The sequence below is a fragment of the Salvelinus fontinalis genome, chromosome 1, assembly GCF_029448725.1.
Source record: "Salvelinus fontinalis isolate EN_2023a chromosome 1, ASM2944872v1, whole genome shotgun sequence".
Classification (NCBI taxonomy): Eukaryota; Metazoa; Chordata; class Actinopteri; order Salmoniformes; family Salmonidae; genus Salvelinus; species Salvelinus fontinalis.
In genome coordinates this window covers 93,110,700-93,129,156 of record NC_074665.1, presented here as the reverse complement: position 1 = coordinate 93,129,156, position 18,457 = coordinate 93,110,700, and the positions used below count along the sequence as shown (strand labels likewise).

The 18,457-nt window shown below is 45.4% G+C and overlaps 1 protein-coding gene across 1 annotated transcript in view; it reads right to left on the bottom strand.

Moving 5' to 3' along the window:
* phyhiplb (phytanoyl-CoA 2-hydroxylase interacting protein-like b) overlaps nt 1-18,457 on the bottom strand; it is a 39,764-nt gene that overhangs the window by 8,301 nt on the left and 13,006 nt on the right. The window contains exon 3 of the mRNA XM_055936041.1: nt 7,667-7,841. Within this exon, the coding sequence (XP_055792016.1) occupies nt 7,667-7,841 (175 nt within the window). The remainder of the gene's footprint in view (nt 1-7,666; nt 7,842-18,457) is intronic.

Here is an 18,457-nt window from a genome sequence, read left to right as displayed (position 1 = left end):
CTATATACAGTAGAGAGGCTACATACAGTAGCGAGGCTATATACAGTAGAGGCTACATACAGTAGAGGCTATATACAGTAGAGAGGCTATATACAGTAGAGGCTCTATACAGTAGAGAGGCTATATACAGTAGAGGGGCTATATACATTAGAGAGGCTATATACAGTAGAGAGGCTACATACAGTAGAGAGGCTATATACAGTAGAGAGGCTATATACAGTAGAGAGGCTATATACAGTAGAGAGGCTATATACAGTAGAGAGGCTATAGACAGGCTATAGACAGTAGAGAGGCTATACCAATACTCTACTGTATAGAGCCTCTCCCCCTCCAAGGTGGCTTAGCAGTTCAGACGTCTTTTCCGTATTGTCTTGTCGTGTCCTGTATATATATATATTTACACCTTTTCTTCACATATCTTTTATTTATTTTATTATCCAAGAACTCAACTACAAAAGCTTTCCTGCAAAAGCTTTCCTGCAACCCGCTTCACCAATTACAATAAGTATTATTTACCTCAATCTGAAAATCCATCGTGGAAGATAGCCAGGGGCTAATTCAGAAGCTAGCCTGAAAGCTAACCAGAAGCTACTCCGATAGCTAGCCAGAAGCTAATCTGTAGCTGCCCCGAAATTGGCCGGTTTGCTAGCTAGCGTTGGTGTTTCAGCTGCCCACGTTTTGCGGTCATCAGCTATTCCTTTAGCTCGATAATCTACCGGCACTTTTGTGCAACGCGACTCGGACCGGAGCATTCCGGGACTTTTTTTCTCTCAGTTTCCCCGGATTCCAACCGCAGGCTCTGGACACTTGCACCTTGATTTCGCAGCTAGCTAGCTGCATACCGTGTGACTATTGGCTTACGTCGACCCCGGAGCAAACTCAAATCATGCTGGAGCTAGCCAGCTGAGGAGTTCCATCACCATCCGGACCCGTTTCTTTTGTTGCTGCTGCAGATACGGAACCCCACCGGGCCTTCACGACTGACTGCCGACGTTATCTGCCCGAGGGATTTATCCAACCGGCAAATCCGTCCCGACGTTACCTGAACGCTCACCTGAGGCCCGCTAATCGTTAGCTGTCCTATCGGCTGCTATCTGAACAAAACCCCACTACACGGAACCTACCGACGGAAACGCACGAGGTATCTACAAACAGACCTCCATCCTATGCTGCTACCGATAGCCATATACCCGGCCAGCTGTCTGGATCGCCACGACCCCAACCAACCTCTACTCACTGGACCCTTACTGATCACTCGATTAAGCTTGCCTCTCCTTAATGTAAATATGCCTTGTCCATTGCTGTTCTGGTTAGTGTTTATTGGATTATTTCACTGTAGAGATTCTAGCCCTGCTCTCTATACCATATCCAACCTCTCAGTTCCACCACCCACATATGCGATGACATCACCTGGTTTCAATGATGTTTCTAGAGACAAGATCTCTCTCATCATCACTCAATACCTAGGTTTACCTCCACTGTATTCACATCCTACCATACCTTTGTCTGTACATTATTCCTTTAAACTATTTTATCGCCCCCAGAAACTTCCTTTTACTCTCTGCTCTAGTAGCTCTAGGCGACCAATTCTCATAGCTTTTAGCCGTACCATTATCCTACTTCTCCTCTGTTCCTCTGGTGATGTAGAGGTGAATCCAGGCCCTGCAGTACCTGGCTCCACTCCTATTCCCCAGGCGCTCTCTTTTGATGACTTCTGTAACCGTAATAGCCTTGGCTTCATGCATGTTAACATTAGAAGCCTCCTCCCTAAGTTTGTTTTGTTCACTGCTTTAGCACACTCTACCAACCCGGATGTTTTAGCCGTGTCTGAATCCTGGCTTAGAAAGACCACCAAAAATTCAGACATTTTTATCCCCAATTACAATATTTTCAGACAAGATAGAACGGCCAAAGGGGGCGGTGTTGCAATCTACTGTAGAGATAGCCTGCAGAGTTCTGTTATACTATCCAGGTCTGTTCCCAAACAATTTGAACTTCTACTTTTAAAAATCCACCTCTCTAAAAACAAGTCTCTCACCGTTGCCGCCTGCTATAGACCACCCTCTGCCCCCAGCTGTGCTCTGGACACTATATGTGAACTGATTGCCCCCCATCTATCTTCAGAGCTCGTGCTGCTAGGCGACCTAAATTTGAACATGCTCAACACCCCAGCCACCCTACAATCTAAGCTTGATGCCCTCAATCTCACACAAATTATCAATGAACCTACCAGGTACCACCCCAATTCCGTAAACACGGGTACCCTCATAGATATCATCCTAACAAACTTGCCCTCCAAATACACCTCTGCTGTTTTCAACCAAGATCTCAGCGATCACTGCCTCATTGCCTGCATCCGTAATGGGTCAGCGGTCAAACGACCTCCACTCATCACTGTCAAACGCTCCCTGAAACACTTCAGCGAGCAGGCCTTCCTAATCGACCTGGCCGGAATATCCTGGAAGGATGTTGATCTCATCCCGTCAGTAGAGGATGCCTGGTCATTTTTTAAAAATGCCTTCCTCACCATCTTGAATAAGCATGCCCCATTCAAGAAATTTAGAACCAGGAACAGATATAGCCCTTGGTTCTCTCCTGACCTGACTGCCCTTAACCATCAGAAAAACATCCTATGGCGTTCTGCATTAGCATCGAACAGCCCCCGTGATATGCAACTTTTCAGGGAAGCCAGAAACCAATATACACAGGCAGTTAGAACAGCCAAGGCTAGCTTTTTCAAGCAGAAATTTGCTTCCTGCAACACAAATTCAAAAACGTTCTGGGACACCGTAAAGTCCATGGAGAATAAGAACACCTCCTCCCAGCTTCCAACCGCTCTGAAGATAGGAAACACTGTCACCACCGACAAATCCACTATAATTGAGAATTTCAATAAGCATTTTTCTACGGCTGGCCATGCTTTCCACCTGGCTACCCCTACCCCGGACAACAGCACTGCCCTCCCCTCTGCTACTCGCCCAAGCCTTCCCCATTTCTCTTTCTCCCAAATACAGTCAGCTGATGTTCTTAATGAGCTGCAAAATCTGGACCCTTACAAATCAGCCGGGCTAGATAATCTGGACCCTTTCTTTCTAAAACTATCTGCTGAAATTGTTGCCACCCCTATTACTAGCCTCTTCAACCTCTCTTTCGTGTCGTCTGAGATCCCCAAAGATTGGAAAGCAGCTGCGGTTATCCCCCTCTTCAAAGGGGGGGACACCCTTGACCCTAACTGCTACAGACCTATATCTATCCTACCCTGCCTTTCTAAGGTCTTCGAAAGCCAAGTCAACAAACAGATTACCAACCATTTCGAATCACACCACACCTTCTCCGCTATGCAATCTGGTTTCAGAGCTGGTCATGGGTGCACCTCAGCCACGCTCAAGGTCATAAACGATATCGTAACCGCCATCGATAGGAAACAATACTGTGCAGCCGTATTCATTGACCTGGCCAAGGCTTTTGACTCTGTCAATCACCACATCCTCATTGGCAGACTCGACAGCCTTGGTTTCTCTAATGATTGCCTCGCCTGGTTCACCAACTACTTCTCTGATAGAGTTCAGTGTGTCAAATCGGAGGGCCTGTTGTCCGGGCCTCTGGCAGTCTCTATGGGGGTGCCACAGGGTTCAATTCTTGGACCGACTCTCTTCTCTGTTTACATCAATGATGTCGCTCTTGCTGCTGGTGATTCTCTGATCCACCTCTACGCAGACGACACTATTCTGTATACTTCTGGCCCTTCTTTTGACACTGTGTTAACAACCCTCCAGGCGAGCTTCAATGCCATACAACTCTCCTTCCGTGGCCTCCAACTGCTCTTAAATACAAGTAAAACCAAATGCATGCTCTTCAACCGATCGCTGCCTGCTCCTGCCCGCCTGTCCAACATCACTACTTTGGACGGCTCTGACTTAGAATATGTGGACAACTACAAATACCTAGGTGTCTGGTTAGACTGTAAACTCTCCTTCCAGACCCACATCAAACATCTCCAATCCAAAGTCAAATCTAGAATTGGCTTCCTATTCCGCAACAAAGCATCCTTTACTCAGGCTGCCAAACATACCATTGTAAAACTGACCATCCTACCAATCCTCGACTTCGGTGATGTCATTTACAAAATAGCCTCCATAACCCTACTCAATAAATTGGATGCAGTCTATCACAGTGCCATCCGTTTTGTCACCAAAGCCCCATATACTACCCACCACTGCGACCTGTACACTCTCGTTGGCTGGCCCTCGCTTCATACTCGTCGCCAAACCCACTGGTTCCAGGTCATCTACAAGACCCTGCTAGGTAAAGTCCCCCCTTATCTCAGCTCGCTGGTCACCATAGCAGCACCTACCTGTAGCACGCGCTCCAGCAGGTATATCTCTCTAGTCACCCCCAAAACCAATTCTTCCTTTGGACGCCTCTCCTTCCAGTTCTCTGCTGCCAATGACTGGAACGAACTACAAAAATCTCTGAAACTGGAAACACCTATCTCCCTCACTAGCTTTAAGCACCAGCTGTCAGAGCAGCTCATAGATTACTGCACCTGTACATAACCCATCTACAATTTAGCCCAAACAACTACCTCTTTACCTACTGTATTTATTTATTAATTTATTTTGCTCCTTTGCACCCCATTATTTCTGTCTCTACTTTGCACTTTCTTCCAATGCAAACCAACCATTCCAGTGTTTTTTTAGTTTTTATTTTACTTGCTGTGTTGTACTCACTTCGCCTCCATGGCCTTTTATATTTTTATTTATTTATACATATATCTGTTTGCCTTCACCTCCCTTATCTCACCTCACTTGCTCACATTGTATATAGACTTATTTTTTTTTCACTGTATTATTGACTATATGTTTGTTTTTACTCCATGTGTAACTATGTGTTGTTGTATGTGTCGAACTGCTTTGCTTTATCTTGGCCAGGTCGCAATTGTAAATGAGAACGTGTTCTCAATTTGCCTACCTGGTTAAATAAAGGTTAAATAAATAAAAAATAAATAAATACAGTAGAGGCTCTATACAGTAGAGAGGCTATATACATTAGAGAGGCTATATACAGTAGAGAGGCTACATACAGTAGAGAGGCTATATGCAGTAGAGAGGCTGCATACAGTAGAGGGGCTATATACAGTAGAGAGGCTATATACAGTAGAGAGGCTATATACAGTAGAGAGGCTATATACAGTAGAGGGGCTATATACAGTAGAGAGGCTATATACAGTAGAGGGACTATATACAGTAGAGAGGCTATATACAGTAGAGAGGCTATATACAGTAGAGAGGATACATACAGTAGAGAAGCTATATACAGTAGAGGGGCTATATACAGTAGAGAGGCTATATACAGTAGAGAGGCTATATACAGTAGACAGGCTACATACAGTAGTGAGGCTATATACAGTAGAGAGGCTATATACAGTAGAGAGGCTATATACAGTAGAGAGGCTATATACAGTAGAGAGGCTATATACAGTAGAGAGGCTATATACAGTAGCGAGGCTTCTACAGACACCGGTTAGTCAGGCTGATTGAGGTAGTATGTACATGTAAAGAGGGGTTGGCGGGTGGTGGGTGGCGGGTGGCGGGACACAATGCAGATAGCCCGGTAAGCCAATGTGCAGGAGCACTGGTTGGTCGGGCCAATTGAGGTAGTATGTACATGAATGTATAGTTAAAGTGACTATGCATATATGATAAACAGAGAGTAGCAGCAGCGTAAAAGAGGGGTTGGGGGGGGGGGCACACAATGTAGATACTCCGGGTAACCATTTGATTAGCTGTTCAGGAGTCTTATGGCTTGGGGGTAAAAACTGTTGAGAAGCCTTTTTGTCCTAGACTTGGCACTCCGGTACCGCTTGCCATGCGGTAGTAGAGAGAACAGTCTATGAATGGGGTGGCTGGGGTCTTTGACAATTTTTAGGTCTTCCTCTGACACCGCCTGGTGTAGAGGTCCTGGATGGCAGGCAGCTTAGCCCCAGTGATGTACTGGGACATACGCACTACTCTCTGAAGTGCCTTGCTGTTGGAGGCCGAGCAATTGCCGTACCAGGCAGTGATACAACCAGTCAGGATGCTCTCGATGTTGCAGCTGTAGAACCTTTTGAGGATCTCAGGACCCATGCCAAATCTTTTCAGTCTCCTGAAGGGGAATAGGCTTTGTCGTGCCCTCTTCACGACTGTCTTGGTGTGTTTGGACCATTCTAGTTTGTTGGTGATGTGGACACCAAGGAACTTGAAGCTCTCAACCTGTTCCACTACAGCCCCGTCGATGAGAATGGGGGCGTGCTCGATCCTCCTTTTCTTGTAGTCCACAATCATCTCCTTAGTCTTGGTTACATTGAGGGATAGTTTGTTATTCTGGCACCACACGGACAGGTCTCTGACCTCCTCCCTATAGGCTGTCTCATCGTTGTCGGTGATCAGGCCTACCACTGTTGTGTCATCAGCAAACTTAATGATGGTGTTGGAGTCATGCTTGGCCGTGCAGTCATGAGTGAACAGGGAGTACAGGAGGGGACTGAGCACGCACCCCTGTGGAGCTCCAGTGTTGAGGATAAGCGTGGCAGATGTGTTGTTACCTACCCTCGCCACCTGGGGGCGGCCCGTCAGGAAGTCCAGGATCCAGTTGCAGAGGGAGGTGTTTAGTCCCAGGATCCTTAGCTTAGTAATGAGCTTTGAGGGCACTATGGTGTTGAACGCTGAGCTGTAGTCAATGAATAGCATTCTCACATAGGTGTTCCTTTTGTCCAGGTGGGAAAGGGCAGTGTGGAGTGCAATAGAGATTGCATTATCTGTGGATCTGTTTGGGTGATATGCAAATTGGAGGGGGTCTAGGGTGTCTGGGATAATGGTGTTTATGTGAGTCATTACCAGCCTTTCAAAGCACTTCATGGCTACAGATGTGAGTGTTACTGGTCAGTAGTCATTTAGGCAGGTTACCTTGGTGTTCTTGGGCACAGAGACTATGGTGGTCTGCTTGAAACAGACCAAACTTGCACTTTTTGATAAGCCATTCCACAGGGGATTAAAACCTGAGGAAGTTGTCAATTGGTTGCCAGTTGGTTGTCAGTTGGGTGCAAGTTGGTTGTCATTGGGTTGCCAGTTGGGTGCAAGTTGGTTGCCAGTTGGTTGTCAGTTGGTTGTTGTGACCCTGGAAGATTGGAGCCGTCTGTCTCTATGGCGATGACTTTGGTGCTATTCTAGTCCTCCATCAAGAAATCACTGTCACGTATCTGCTGCTATTTAACTCTAAACCATCAGCTGTCTGTCTGCTCATTGACACGGTTCTTCCCTTAATTAAACTCTCTCTCCCACCAGCTCTCTCTAACTCTCCCTCCATCTCTGCTGCTATTTAACTCTAAACCCTCAGCTGTCTGTCTGCTCATTGACACGGTTCTTCCCTTAATTAAACTCTCTCTCCCACCAGCTCTCTCTAACTCTCCCTCCATCTCTGCTGCTATTTAACTCTAAACCCTCAGCTGTCTGTCTGCTCATTGACACGGTTCTTCCCTTAATTAAACTCTCTCTCCCACCAGCTCTGTCTAACTCTCCCTCCATCTCTCTCTACATCTTCATGCACTCCCTCTCCTGTTTCCCTCTCTATCTCATCACTCTTTCTTTTCTGTTTCTCACCCCCTCTCTCCTCCCCTTGTTCTCACCTGCAGTGTAGAATTCGATGATCTCACTCCATTCAGAGACAGCATAGTTCCCGTCACTCTGTTTGGAGGCCGTCTGGACAGCTACAGTGTAATCTGTCCTGGGGCTCAGGAACCAGTGTCCTCTCACTGTCATGGGCAGTGGCACCGCCTTCGCCACCAGCTTAGTGGGGACATCCTGAAACACAGGGACAGACAACCAGCTTAGTGGGGACATCCTGAAACACAGGGACAGACAACCATTATAGTGGGGACATCCTGATACACAGGGACAGACAACCATTATAGTGGGGACATCCTGATACACAAGGACAGACAACCAAGGCAGCAGCTGCTCTTCCTGGGGTTTATTATGGATCCCCATTAGTTATTAGTTCCTGCCAAGGCAGCAGCTACTCTTCCTGGGGTTTATTATGGATCCCCATTAGTTCCTGCCAAGGCAGCAGCTACTCTTCCTGGGGTTTATTATGGATCCCCATTAGTTCCTGCCAAGGCAGCAGCTACTCTTCCTGGGGTTTATTATGGATCCCCATTAGTTCCTGTCAAGGCAGCAGCTACTCTTCCTGGGGTTTATTATGGATCCCCATTAGTTCCTGCCAAGGCAGCAGCTACTCTTCCTGGGGTTTATTATGGATCCCCATTAGTTCCTGCCAAGGCAGCAGCTACTCTTCCTGGGGTTTATTATGGATCCCCATTAGTTCCTGTCAAGGCAGCAGCTACTCTTCCTGGGGTTTATTATGGATCCCCATTAGTTCCTGCCAAGGCAGCAGCTACTCTTCCTGGGGTTTATTATGGATCCCCATTAGTTCCTGTCGAGGCAGCAGCTACTCTTCCTGGGGTTTATTATGGATCCCCATTAGTTATTTGTTCCTGTCAAGGCAGCAGCTACTCTTCCTGGGGTTTATTATGGATCCCCATTAGTTCCTGCCAAGGCAGCAGCTTCTCTTCCTGGGGTTTATTATGGATCCCCATTAGTTCCTGCCAAGGCAGCAGCTACTTTTCCTGGGGTTTATTATGGATCCCCATTAGTTCCTGTCAAGGCAGCAGCTACTCTTCCTGGGGTTTATTATGGATCCCCATTAGTTCCTGTCAAGGCAGCAGCTACTCTTCCTGGGGTTTATTATGGATCCCCATTAGTTCCTGCCAAGGCAGCAGCTTCTCTTCCTGGGGTTTATTATGGATCCCCATTAGTTATTTGTTCCTGTCAAGGCAGCAGCTACTCCTCCTGGGGTTTATTATGGATCCCCATTAGTTCCTGCCAAGGTAGCAGCTACTCTTCCTGGGGTATATTATGGATCCCCATTAGTTCCTGCCAAGGCAGCAGCTACTCTTCCTGGGGTTTATTATGGATCCCCATTAGTTCCTGCCAAGGCAGCAGCTACTCTTCCTGGGGTTTATTATGGATCCCCATTAGTTCCTGTCAAGGCAGCAGCTACTCTTCCTGGGGTTTATTATGGATCCCCATTAGTTCCTGCCAAGGCAGCAGCTACTCTTCCTGGGGTTTATTATGGATCCCCATTAGTTCCTGCCAAGGCAGCAGCTACTCTTCCTGGGGTTTATTATGGATCCCCATTAGTTCCTGTCAAGGCAGCAGCTACTCTTCCTGGGGTTTATTATGGATCCCCATTAGTTCCTGCCAAGGCAGCAGCTACTCTTCCTGGGGTTTATTATGGATCCCCATTAGTTCCTGTCGAGGCAGCAGCTACTCTTCCTGGGGTTTATTATGGATCCCCATTAGTTATTTGTTCCTGTCAAGGCAGCAGCTACTCTTCCTGGGGTTTATTATGGATCCCCATTAGTTCCTGCCAAGGCAGCAGCTTCTCTTCCTGGGGTTTATTATGGATCCCCATTAGTTCCTGCCAAGGCAGCAGCTACTTTTCCTGGGGTTTATTATGGATCCCCATTAGTTCCTGTCAAGGCAGCAGCTACTCTTCCTGGGGTTTATTATGGATCCCCATTAGTTCCTGTCAAGGCAGCAGCTACTCTTCCTGGGGTTTATTATGGATCCCCATTAGTTCCTGCCAAGGCAGCAGCTTCTCTTCCTGGGGTTTATTATGGATCCCCATTAGTTATTTGTTCCTGTCAAGGCAGCAGCTACTCCTCCTGGGGTTTATTATGGATCCCCATTAGTTCCTGCCAAGGTAGCAGCTACTCTTCCTGGGGTATATTATGGATCCCCATTAGTTTCTGCCAAGGCAGCAGCTACTCTTCCTGGGGTTTATTATGGATCCCCATTAGTTCCTGCCAAGGCAGCAGCTACTCTTCCTAGGGTTTATTATGGATCCCCATTAGTTCCTGCCAAGGCAGCAGCTTCTCTTCCTGGGGTTTATTATGGATCCCCAATAGTTCCTGCCAAGGCAGCAGCTACTCTTCCTGGGGTTTATTATGGATCCCCATTAGTTCCTGCCAAGGCAGCAGCTTCTCTTCCTGGGGTTTATTATGGATCCCCAATAGTTCCTGCCAAGGCAGCAGCTTCTCTTCCTGGGGTTTATTATGGATCCCCATTAGTTATTTGTTCCTGCCTAGGCAGCAGCTACTCCTCCTGGGGTTTATTAGGGATCCCCATTAGTTATTTGTTCCTGTCAAGGAAGCAGCTACTCTTCCTGGGGTTTATTATGGGTCCCCATTCGTTCCTGCCAAGGCAGCAGCTACTCTTCCTGGGGTTTATTATGGATCCCCATTCGTTCCTGCCAAGGCAGCAGCTACTCTACCTGGGGTTTATTATGGATCCCCATTAGTTCCTGTCACGGCAGCAGCTACTCTTCCTGGGGTTTATTATGGATCCCCATTAGTTCCTGCCAAGGCAGCAGCTACTCTTCCTGGGGTTTATTATGGATCCCCATTAGTTCCTGTCACGGCAGCAGCTACTCTTCCTGGGGTTTATTATGGATCCCCATTAGTTCCTGCCAAGGCAGCAGCTACTCTTCCTGGGGTTTATTATGGATCCCCAATAGTTCCTGCCAAGGCAGCAGCTACTCTTCCTGGGGTTTATTATGGATCGCCATTAGTTCCTGCCAAGGCAGCAGCTATTCTTCCTGGGGTTTATTATGGATTGCCATTAGTTCCTGCCAAGGCAGCAGCTACTCTTCCTGGGGTTTATTATGGATCCCCATTAGTTATTTGTTCCTGTCAAGGCAGCAGCTACTCCTCCTGGGGTTTATTATGGATCCCCATTAGTTCCTGCCAAGGTAGCAGCTACTCTTCCTGGGGTATATTATGGATCCCCATTAGTTTCTGCCAAGGCAGCAGCTACTCTTCCTGGGGTTTATTATGGATCCCCATTAGTTCCTGCCAAGGCAGCAGCTACTCTTCCTAGGGTTTATTATGGATCCCCATTAGTTCCTGCCAAGGCAGCAGCTTCTCTTCCTGGGGTTTATTATGGATCCCCAATAGTTCCTGCCAAGGCAGCAGCTTCTCTTCCTGGGGTTTATTATGGATCCCCAATAGTTCCTGCCAAGGCAGCAGCTTCTCTTCCTGGGGTTTATTATGGATCCCCATTAGTTATTTGTTCCTGCCTAGGCAGCAGCTACTCCTCCTGGGGTTTATTAGGGATCCCCATTAGTTATTTGTTCCTGTCAAGGAAGCAGCTACTCTTCCTGGGGTTTATTATGGGTCCCCATTCGTTCCTGCCAAGGCAGCAGCTACTCTTCCTGGGGTTTATTATGGATCCCCATTCGTTCCTGCCAAGGCAGCAGCTACTCTACCTGGGGTTTATTATGGATCCCCATTAGTTCCTGTCACGGCAGCAGCTACTCTTCCTGGGGTTTATTATGGATCCCCATTAGTTCCTGCCAAGGCAGCAGCTACTCTTCCTGGGGTTTATTATGGATCCCCATTACTTCCTGTCACGGCAGCAGCTACTCTTCCTGGGGTTTATTATGGATCCCCATTACTTCCTGCCAAGGCAGCAGCTACTCTTCCTGGGGTTTATTATGGATCCCCAATAGTTCCTGCCAAGGCAGCAGCTACTCTTCCTGGGGTTTATTATGGATCGCCATTAGTTCCTGCCAAGGCAGCAGCTACTCTTCCTGGGGTTTATTATGGACCCCCATTAGTCCCTGTCACGGCAGCAGCTACTCTTCCTGGGTTCCAACATTTTTTTAAACATTACAATACATTCACAACAGATTATCATGACAGGCAGAAGTAACATTAGTGCCTCAGTGTGTGACTGTGTGGGTTTGTGTAGGTTTGTGTGGGTCTGTGTAGGTTTGTGTGGGTCTGTGTGGGTTTGTGTAGGTTTGTGTGGGTTTGTGTGGGTCTGTGTGGGTTTGTGTGGGTCTGTGTAGGTTTGTGTGGGTCTGTGTGGGTTTGTGTAGGTCTGTGTAGGTTTGTGTGGGTTTGTGTGGGTTTGTGTGGGTTTGTGTGGGTTTGTGTGGGTTTGTGTGGGTCTGTGTAGGTTTGTGTGGGTTTGTGTGGGTCTGTGTGGGTTTGTGTAGGTCTGTGTAGGTTTGTGTGGGTCTGTGTGGATTTGTGTAGGTTTGTGTGGGTTTGTGTGGGTCTGTGTGGGTTTGTGTGGGTCTGTGTGGGTTTGTGTGTGTGTGTGGGTTTGTGTGGGTTTGTGTTGGTTTGTGTGGGTTTGTGTGGGTTTGTGTGGGTTTGTGTGGGTCTGTGTGGGTTTGTGTGGGTTTGTGTGGGTTTGTGTGGGTTTGTGGCTGTGTGGGTTTGTGTGTGTTTGTGTGGGTTTGTGTGGGTTTGTGTGGGTTTGTGTGGGTTTGTGTGGGTTTGTGTGGGTTTGTGTGGGTTTGAGTGTGTTTGTGTGGGTTTGTGTGGGTTTGTGTGTGTTTGAGAGAAAGTGAGTGAACTTCACACCTCACTTAACATGTAGTGGAAGTCGTTGCTGATGCCTGAGTTTACAGCCCCGTGTCTCTCTGCAGACATATTAGTACCAGCATGCATTACACCATGTACCAGCATGCATCACACCATGTACCAGCATGCATTACAGCCATGTATTAGTACCAGCATGCATTACACCATGTACCAGCATGCACCACACCATGTACCAGCATGCATTACAGCCATGTATTAGTACCAGCATGCATTACAGCAGTGTATTAGTACCAGCATGCATCACACCATGTACCAGCATGCATCACACCATGTACCAGCATGCATCACACCATGTACCAGCATGCATTACAGCAGTGTATTAGTACCAGCATGCATCACACCATGTACCAGCATGCATTACAGCAGTGTAGTAGTACCAGCATGCATCACACCATGTACCAGCATGCATCACACCATGTACCAGCATGCATTACAGCAGTGTATTAGTACCAGCATGCATTACAGCAGTGGGAAATGAAACATTAAAGGGAAAATTCAAATGTGTTGCAGCGAAAGACCATGTCTAACTATTCATTACCCACTGGTCTCTACAGTCTAACTATTACCCACTGGTCTCTACAGTCTAACTATTCATTACCCACTGGTCTCTACAGTCTAACTATTACCCACTGGTCTCTACAGTCTAACTATTACCCACTGGTCTCTACAGTCTAACTATTACCCACTGGTCTCTACAGTCTAACTATTACCCACTGGTCTCTACAGTCTAACTATTACCCACTGGTCTCTACAGTCTTACTATTCATTACCCACTGGTCTCTACAGTCTAACTATTACCCACTGGTCTCTACAGTCTAACTATTCATTACCCACTGGTCTCTACAGTCTAACTATTACCCACTGGTCTCTACAGTCTAACTATTCATTACCCACTGGTCTCTACAGTCTAACTATTCATTACCCACTGGTCTCTACAGTCTAACTATTACCCACTGGTCTCTACAGTCTAACTATTCATTACCCACTGGTCTCTACAGTCTAACTATTCATTACCCACTGGTCTCTACAGTCTTACTATTCATTACCCACTGGTCTCTACAGTCTAACTATTCATTACCCACTGGTCTCTACAGTCTAACTATTACCCACTGGTCTCTACAGTCTTACTATTCATTACCCACTGGTCTCTACAGTCTTACTATTCATTACCCACTGGTCTCTACAGTCTAACTATTCATTACCCACTGGTCTCTACAGTCTAACTATTCATTACCCACTGGTCTCTACAGTCTTACTATTCATTACCCACTGGTCTCTACAGTCTTACTATTCATTACCCACTGGTCTCTACAGTCTAACTATTACCCACTGGTCTCTACAGTCTTACTATTCATTACCCACTGGTCTCTACAGTCTAACTATTCATTACCCACTGGTCTCTACAGTCTTACTATTCATTACCCACTGGTCTCTACAGTCTAACTATTACCCACTGGTCTCTACAGTCTTACTATTCATTACCCACTGGTCTCTACAGTCTTACTATTCATTACCCACTGGTCTCTACAGTCTAACTATTACCCACTGGTCTCTACAGTCTAACTATTCATTACCCACTGGTCTCTACAGTCTAACTATTCATTACCCACTGGTCTCTACAGTCTAACTATTACCCACTGGTCTCTACAGTCTAACTATTACCCACTGGTCTCTACAGTCTTACTATTCATTACCCACTGGTCTCTACAGTCTAACTATTCATTACCCACTGGTCTCTACAGTCTTACTATTCATTACCCACTGGTCTCTACAGTCTAACTATTCATTACCCACTGGTCTCTACAGTCTAACTATTCATTATCCACTGGTCTCTACAGTCTTACCTATTACCCACTGGTCTCTACAGTCTTACTATTCATTACCCACTGGTCTCTACAGTCTAACTATTACCCACTGGTCTCTACAGTCTAACTATTCATTACCCACTGGTCTCTACAGTCTTACTATTCATTACCCACTGGTCTCTACAGTCTAACTATTCATTACCCACTGGTCTCTACAGTCTTACTATTCATTACCCACTGGTCTCTACAGTCTAACTATTCATTACCCACTGGTCTCTACAGTCTAACTATTCATTACCCACTGGTCTCTACAGTCTTACTATTCATTACCCACTGGTCTCTACAGTCTAACTATTACCCACTGGTCTCTACAGTCTAACTATTCATTACCCACTGGTCTCTACAGTCTAACTATTACCCACTGGTCTCTACAGTCTAACTATTCATTACCCACTGGTCTCTACAGTCTAACTATTCATTACCCACTGGTCTCTACAGTCTAACTATTACCCACTGGTCTCTACAGTCTAACTATTCATTACCCACTGGTCTCTACAGTCTAACTATTCATTACCCACTGGTCTCTACAGTCTAACTATTCATTACCCACTGGTCTCTACAGTCTAACTATTCATTACCCACTGGTCTCTATAGTCTAACTATTCATTACCCACTGGTCTCTACAGTCTAACTATTCATTACCCACTGGTCTCTACAGTCTAACTATTCATTACCCACTGGTCTCTACAGTCTAACTATTCATTACCCACTGGTCTCTACAGTCTTACTATTCATTACCCACTGGTCTCTACAGTCTAACTATTACCCACTGGTCTCTACAGTCTAACTATTACCCACTATCCACTAGCCTCTACAGTCTTAGCTATTACCCACTATCCACTACCCACTAGCCTCTACCCTGTAGCCAGGCTCAGAAATGCTACTGGAGGCTTAAGGGATTAACAGCTGATCTGCACCATCACATCAGTGAGAGCAGAACCCAAAGGTCAGAGTTCTATTAGGGATATATCACATCAGTGGGGTCAGAACCCAAAGGTCAGAGATCTATTAGGGATATATCACATCAGTGGGGTCAGAACCCAAAGGTCAGAGTTCTATTAGGGATAGATCACATCAGTGGGGTCAGAACCCAAAGGTCAGAGTTCTATTAGGGATAGATCACATCAGTGAGAGGAGAACCCAAAGGTCAGAGTTATATTAGGGATAGATCACATCAGTGAGAGCAGAACCCAAAGGTCAGAGTTCTATTAGGGATAGATCACATCAGTGAGGGCAGAACCCAAAGGTCAGAGTTCTATTAGGGATAGATCACATCAGTGAGAGCAGAACCCAAAGGTCAGAGTTCTATTAGGGATAGATCACATCAGTGAGGGCAGAACCCAAAGGTCAGAGATCTATTAGGGATAGATCACATCAGTGGGGTCAGAACCCAAAGGTCAGAGTTCTATTAGGGATATATCACATCAGTGAGGGCAGAACCCAAAGGTCAGAGATCTATTAGGGATAGTGCCACATACACATACAGTTGAAGTCGGAAGTTTACATACACTTAGGTTAATAACAACAGGTAATATCAGATCCTACCTGGTGTATAATAACATGGATGTAGCCTCTACTGTATAATAACAACAGGTAATATCAGATCCTACCTGGTGTATAATAACATGGATGTAGCCTCTACTGTATAATAACAACAGGTAATATCAGATCCTACCTAGTATAGTTGAAGTCGGAAGTTTACATACACTTAGATTGGAGTCATTAAAACTCGTTTTTCAACCACTCCACACATTTCTTGTTAACAAACTATAGTTTTGGCAAGTCGGTTAGGACATCTACTTTGTGCATGACACAAGTAATTTTTCCAACAATTGTTTACAGACAGATTATTTCACTTATAATTCACTGTATCACAATTCCAGTGAGTCAGAAGTTTACATACCTTTAACTTATTATGGCTGCAGGGGCAGTATTGAGTAGCTTGGATGAAAAGTGCCCAGAGTAAACTGCCTGCTCCTCAGTCCCAGTTGCTAATATATGCATATTATTATTAGTGTTGGATAGAAAACACTCTGAAGTTTCTACAACTGTTTGAATGATGTCTGTGAGTATAACAGAACTCAAAAACCTGAGAAGAAATCCAAACAGGAAGTGGAAAATCTGAGGTTGGTCGATTTTCAACTCATCGCCTATTGAATACACAGTGGGATATGGGTCAGTTTGCACTTCCTACGGCTTCCACTAGTTGTCAACAGTCTGTAGAAGCTTGTCTGATGCTTCTACTGTGAAGTGGGGCCGAAGCAGACAGGAATGAGTAAGGTCTGCCATGAGCTGACCATGAGCTGACCATGAGCTGACCATGCTCTGACCATGACCTAGCCATGCACTGACCATGCTCGTTCACACAAGAGGGAACTCTGTTCCATCGCACTTCTGAAGACAATGGAATTCTCCTGTTGGAACTTTATTGAAGATTTATGTTAAAAACATCCTAAAGATTGATTCAATACATCGTTTGACATGTTTCTACTGACTGTTACGGAATTTTTGACATTTCGTCTGCTTTTAGTGAACGCGCTTCCTGACTATGGATTTGTTTACCAAACACGCTAACAAAAATAGCTATTTGGACATAAATGATGGACAAAAAGAACATTTCTTGTGGAAGTGGGAGTCCTGGGAGTGCATTCCGACGAAGATCAGCAAAGGTAAGTGAAGATTTATAATGCTATTTATAACTTTTGTTGACTCCACAATTTGGCGGGTAACTGTATGGCTTCCTTTTGTGGCTGAACGCTGTTCTCAGATGATTTAATATTGTGCTTTTGCCGTAAAGATTTTTGAAATCTGACACAGCGGATGCATTAAGAACAAGTGTATCTTTAATTCTATGTAAAACATGTATCTTTCATCAAAGTTTATGATGAGTATTTCTGTTATTTGACGTGGCTCTCTGCAATTTCTCCGGATATTTTGGAGGCATTTCTGAACATGGCGCCAATGTAAACTGAGGTTTTTGGATATAAATATGAACTTTATCGAACAAAACATATATGTATTGTGTAACATGAAGTCCTATGAGTGTCATCTGATGAAGATCATCAAAGGTTAGTGATTCATTTTATCTCTATTTCTGCTTTTTGTGACTCCTGTCTTTGGCTGGAAAAAATGGCTGTGTTTTTCTGTGATTTTGCGGTGACCTAACATAATCGTTTGTGGTGCTTTCGCTGTAAAGCCTTTTTGAAATCGGACACTGTGGTGGGATTAACAAGAAGTGTATCTTTAAAACGGTGTGAAATACTTGAATGCTTGAGGAATTTTAATTATGAGATTTCTGTTGTTTGAATTTGGCACCCTGCACTTTCACTGGCTGTTGTCATATCGATCCCGTTAACGGGATTGCAGCCATAAGAAGTTTAAACAGCTTGGTCAATTCCAGAAAATGATGTCATGGCTTTAGAAGCTTCTAATAGGCTAATTGACATCATTTGAGTCAATTGGAGGTGAACCTGTGGATGTATTTCAAGGCCTACCTTCAAACTTAGTGCCTCTTTGCTTGACATCATGAGAAAATCAAAAGAAATTAGCCAAGACCTCAGAAAAATTATTGTTGATCTTCACAAGTCTGGTTCATCCTTGGGAGCAATTTCCAAATGCCTGAAGGTACCACGTTCATCTGTACAAACAATAGTACGCAAGTATAAACACCATGGGACCACGCAGCCGTCATACTGCTCAGGAAGAAGACGCGTTCTGTCTCCTAGAGATGAATGTACTTTGGTACAAAAAGTGCAAATCAATCCCAGAACAACAGCAAAGGACCTTGTGAAGATGCTGGAGGAAACAGGTACAAAAGTATCTATATCCACAGTAAAACGAGTCCTATATCGACACAACCTGAAAGGCCGCTCAGCAAGGAAGAAGCCACTGCTCCAAAACAGCCATAAAAAACCAAGACTACGGTTTGCAACTGCACATGGGGACAAAGGTTGTTCTTTTTGGAGACATGTCCTCTGGTCTGATGAAACAAAAATAGAACTGTTTGGCTATAATGACCATCATTATGTTTGGAGGAAAAAGGGGGAGGCTTGCAAGCCGAAGAACACCATCCCAGTTGTGAAGCACGGGGGTGGCA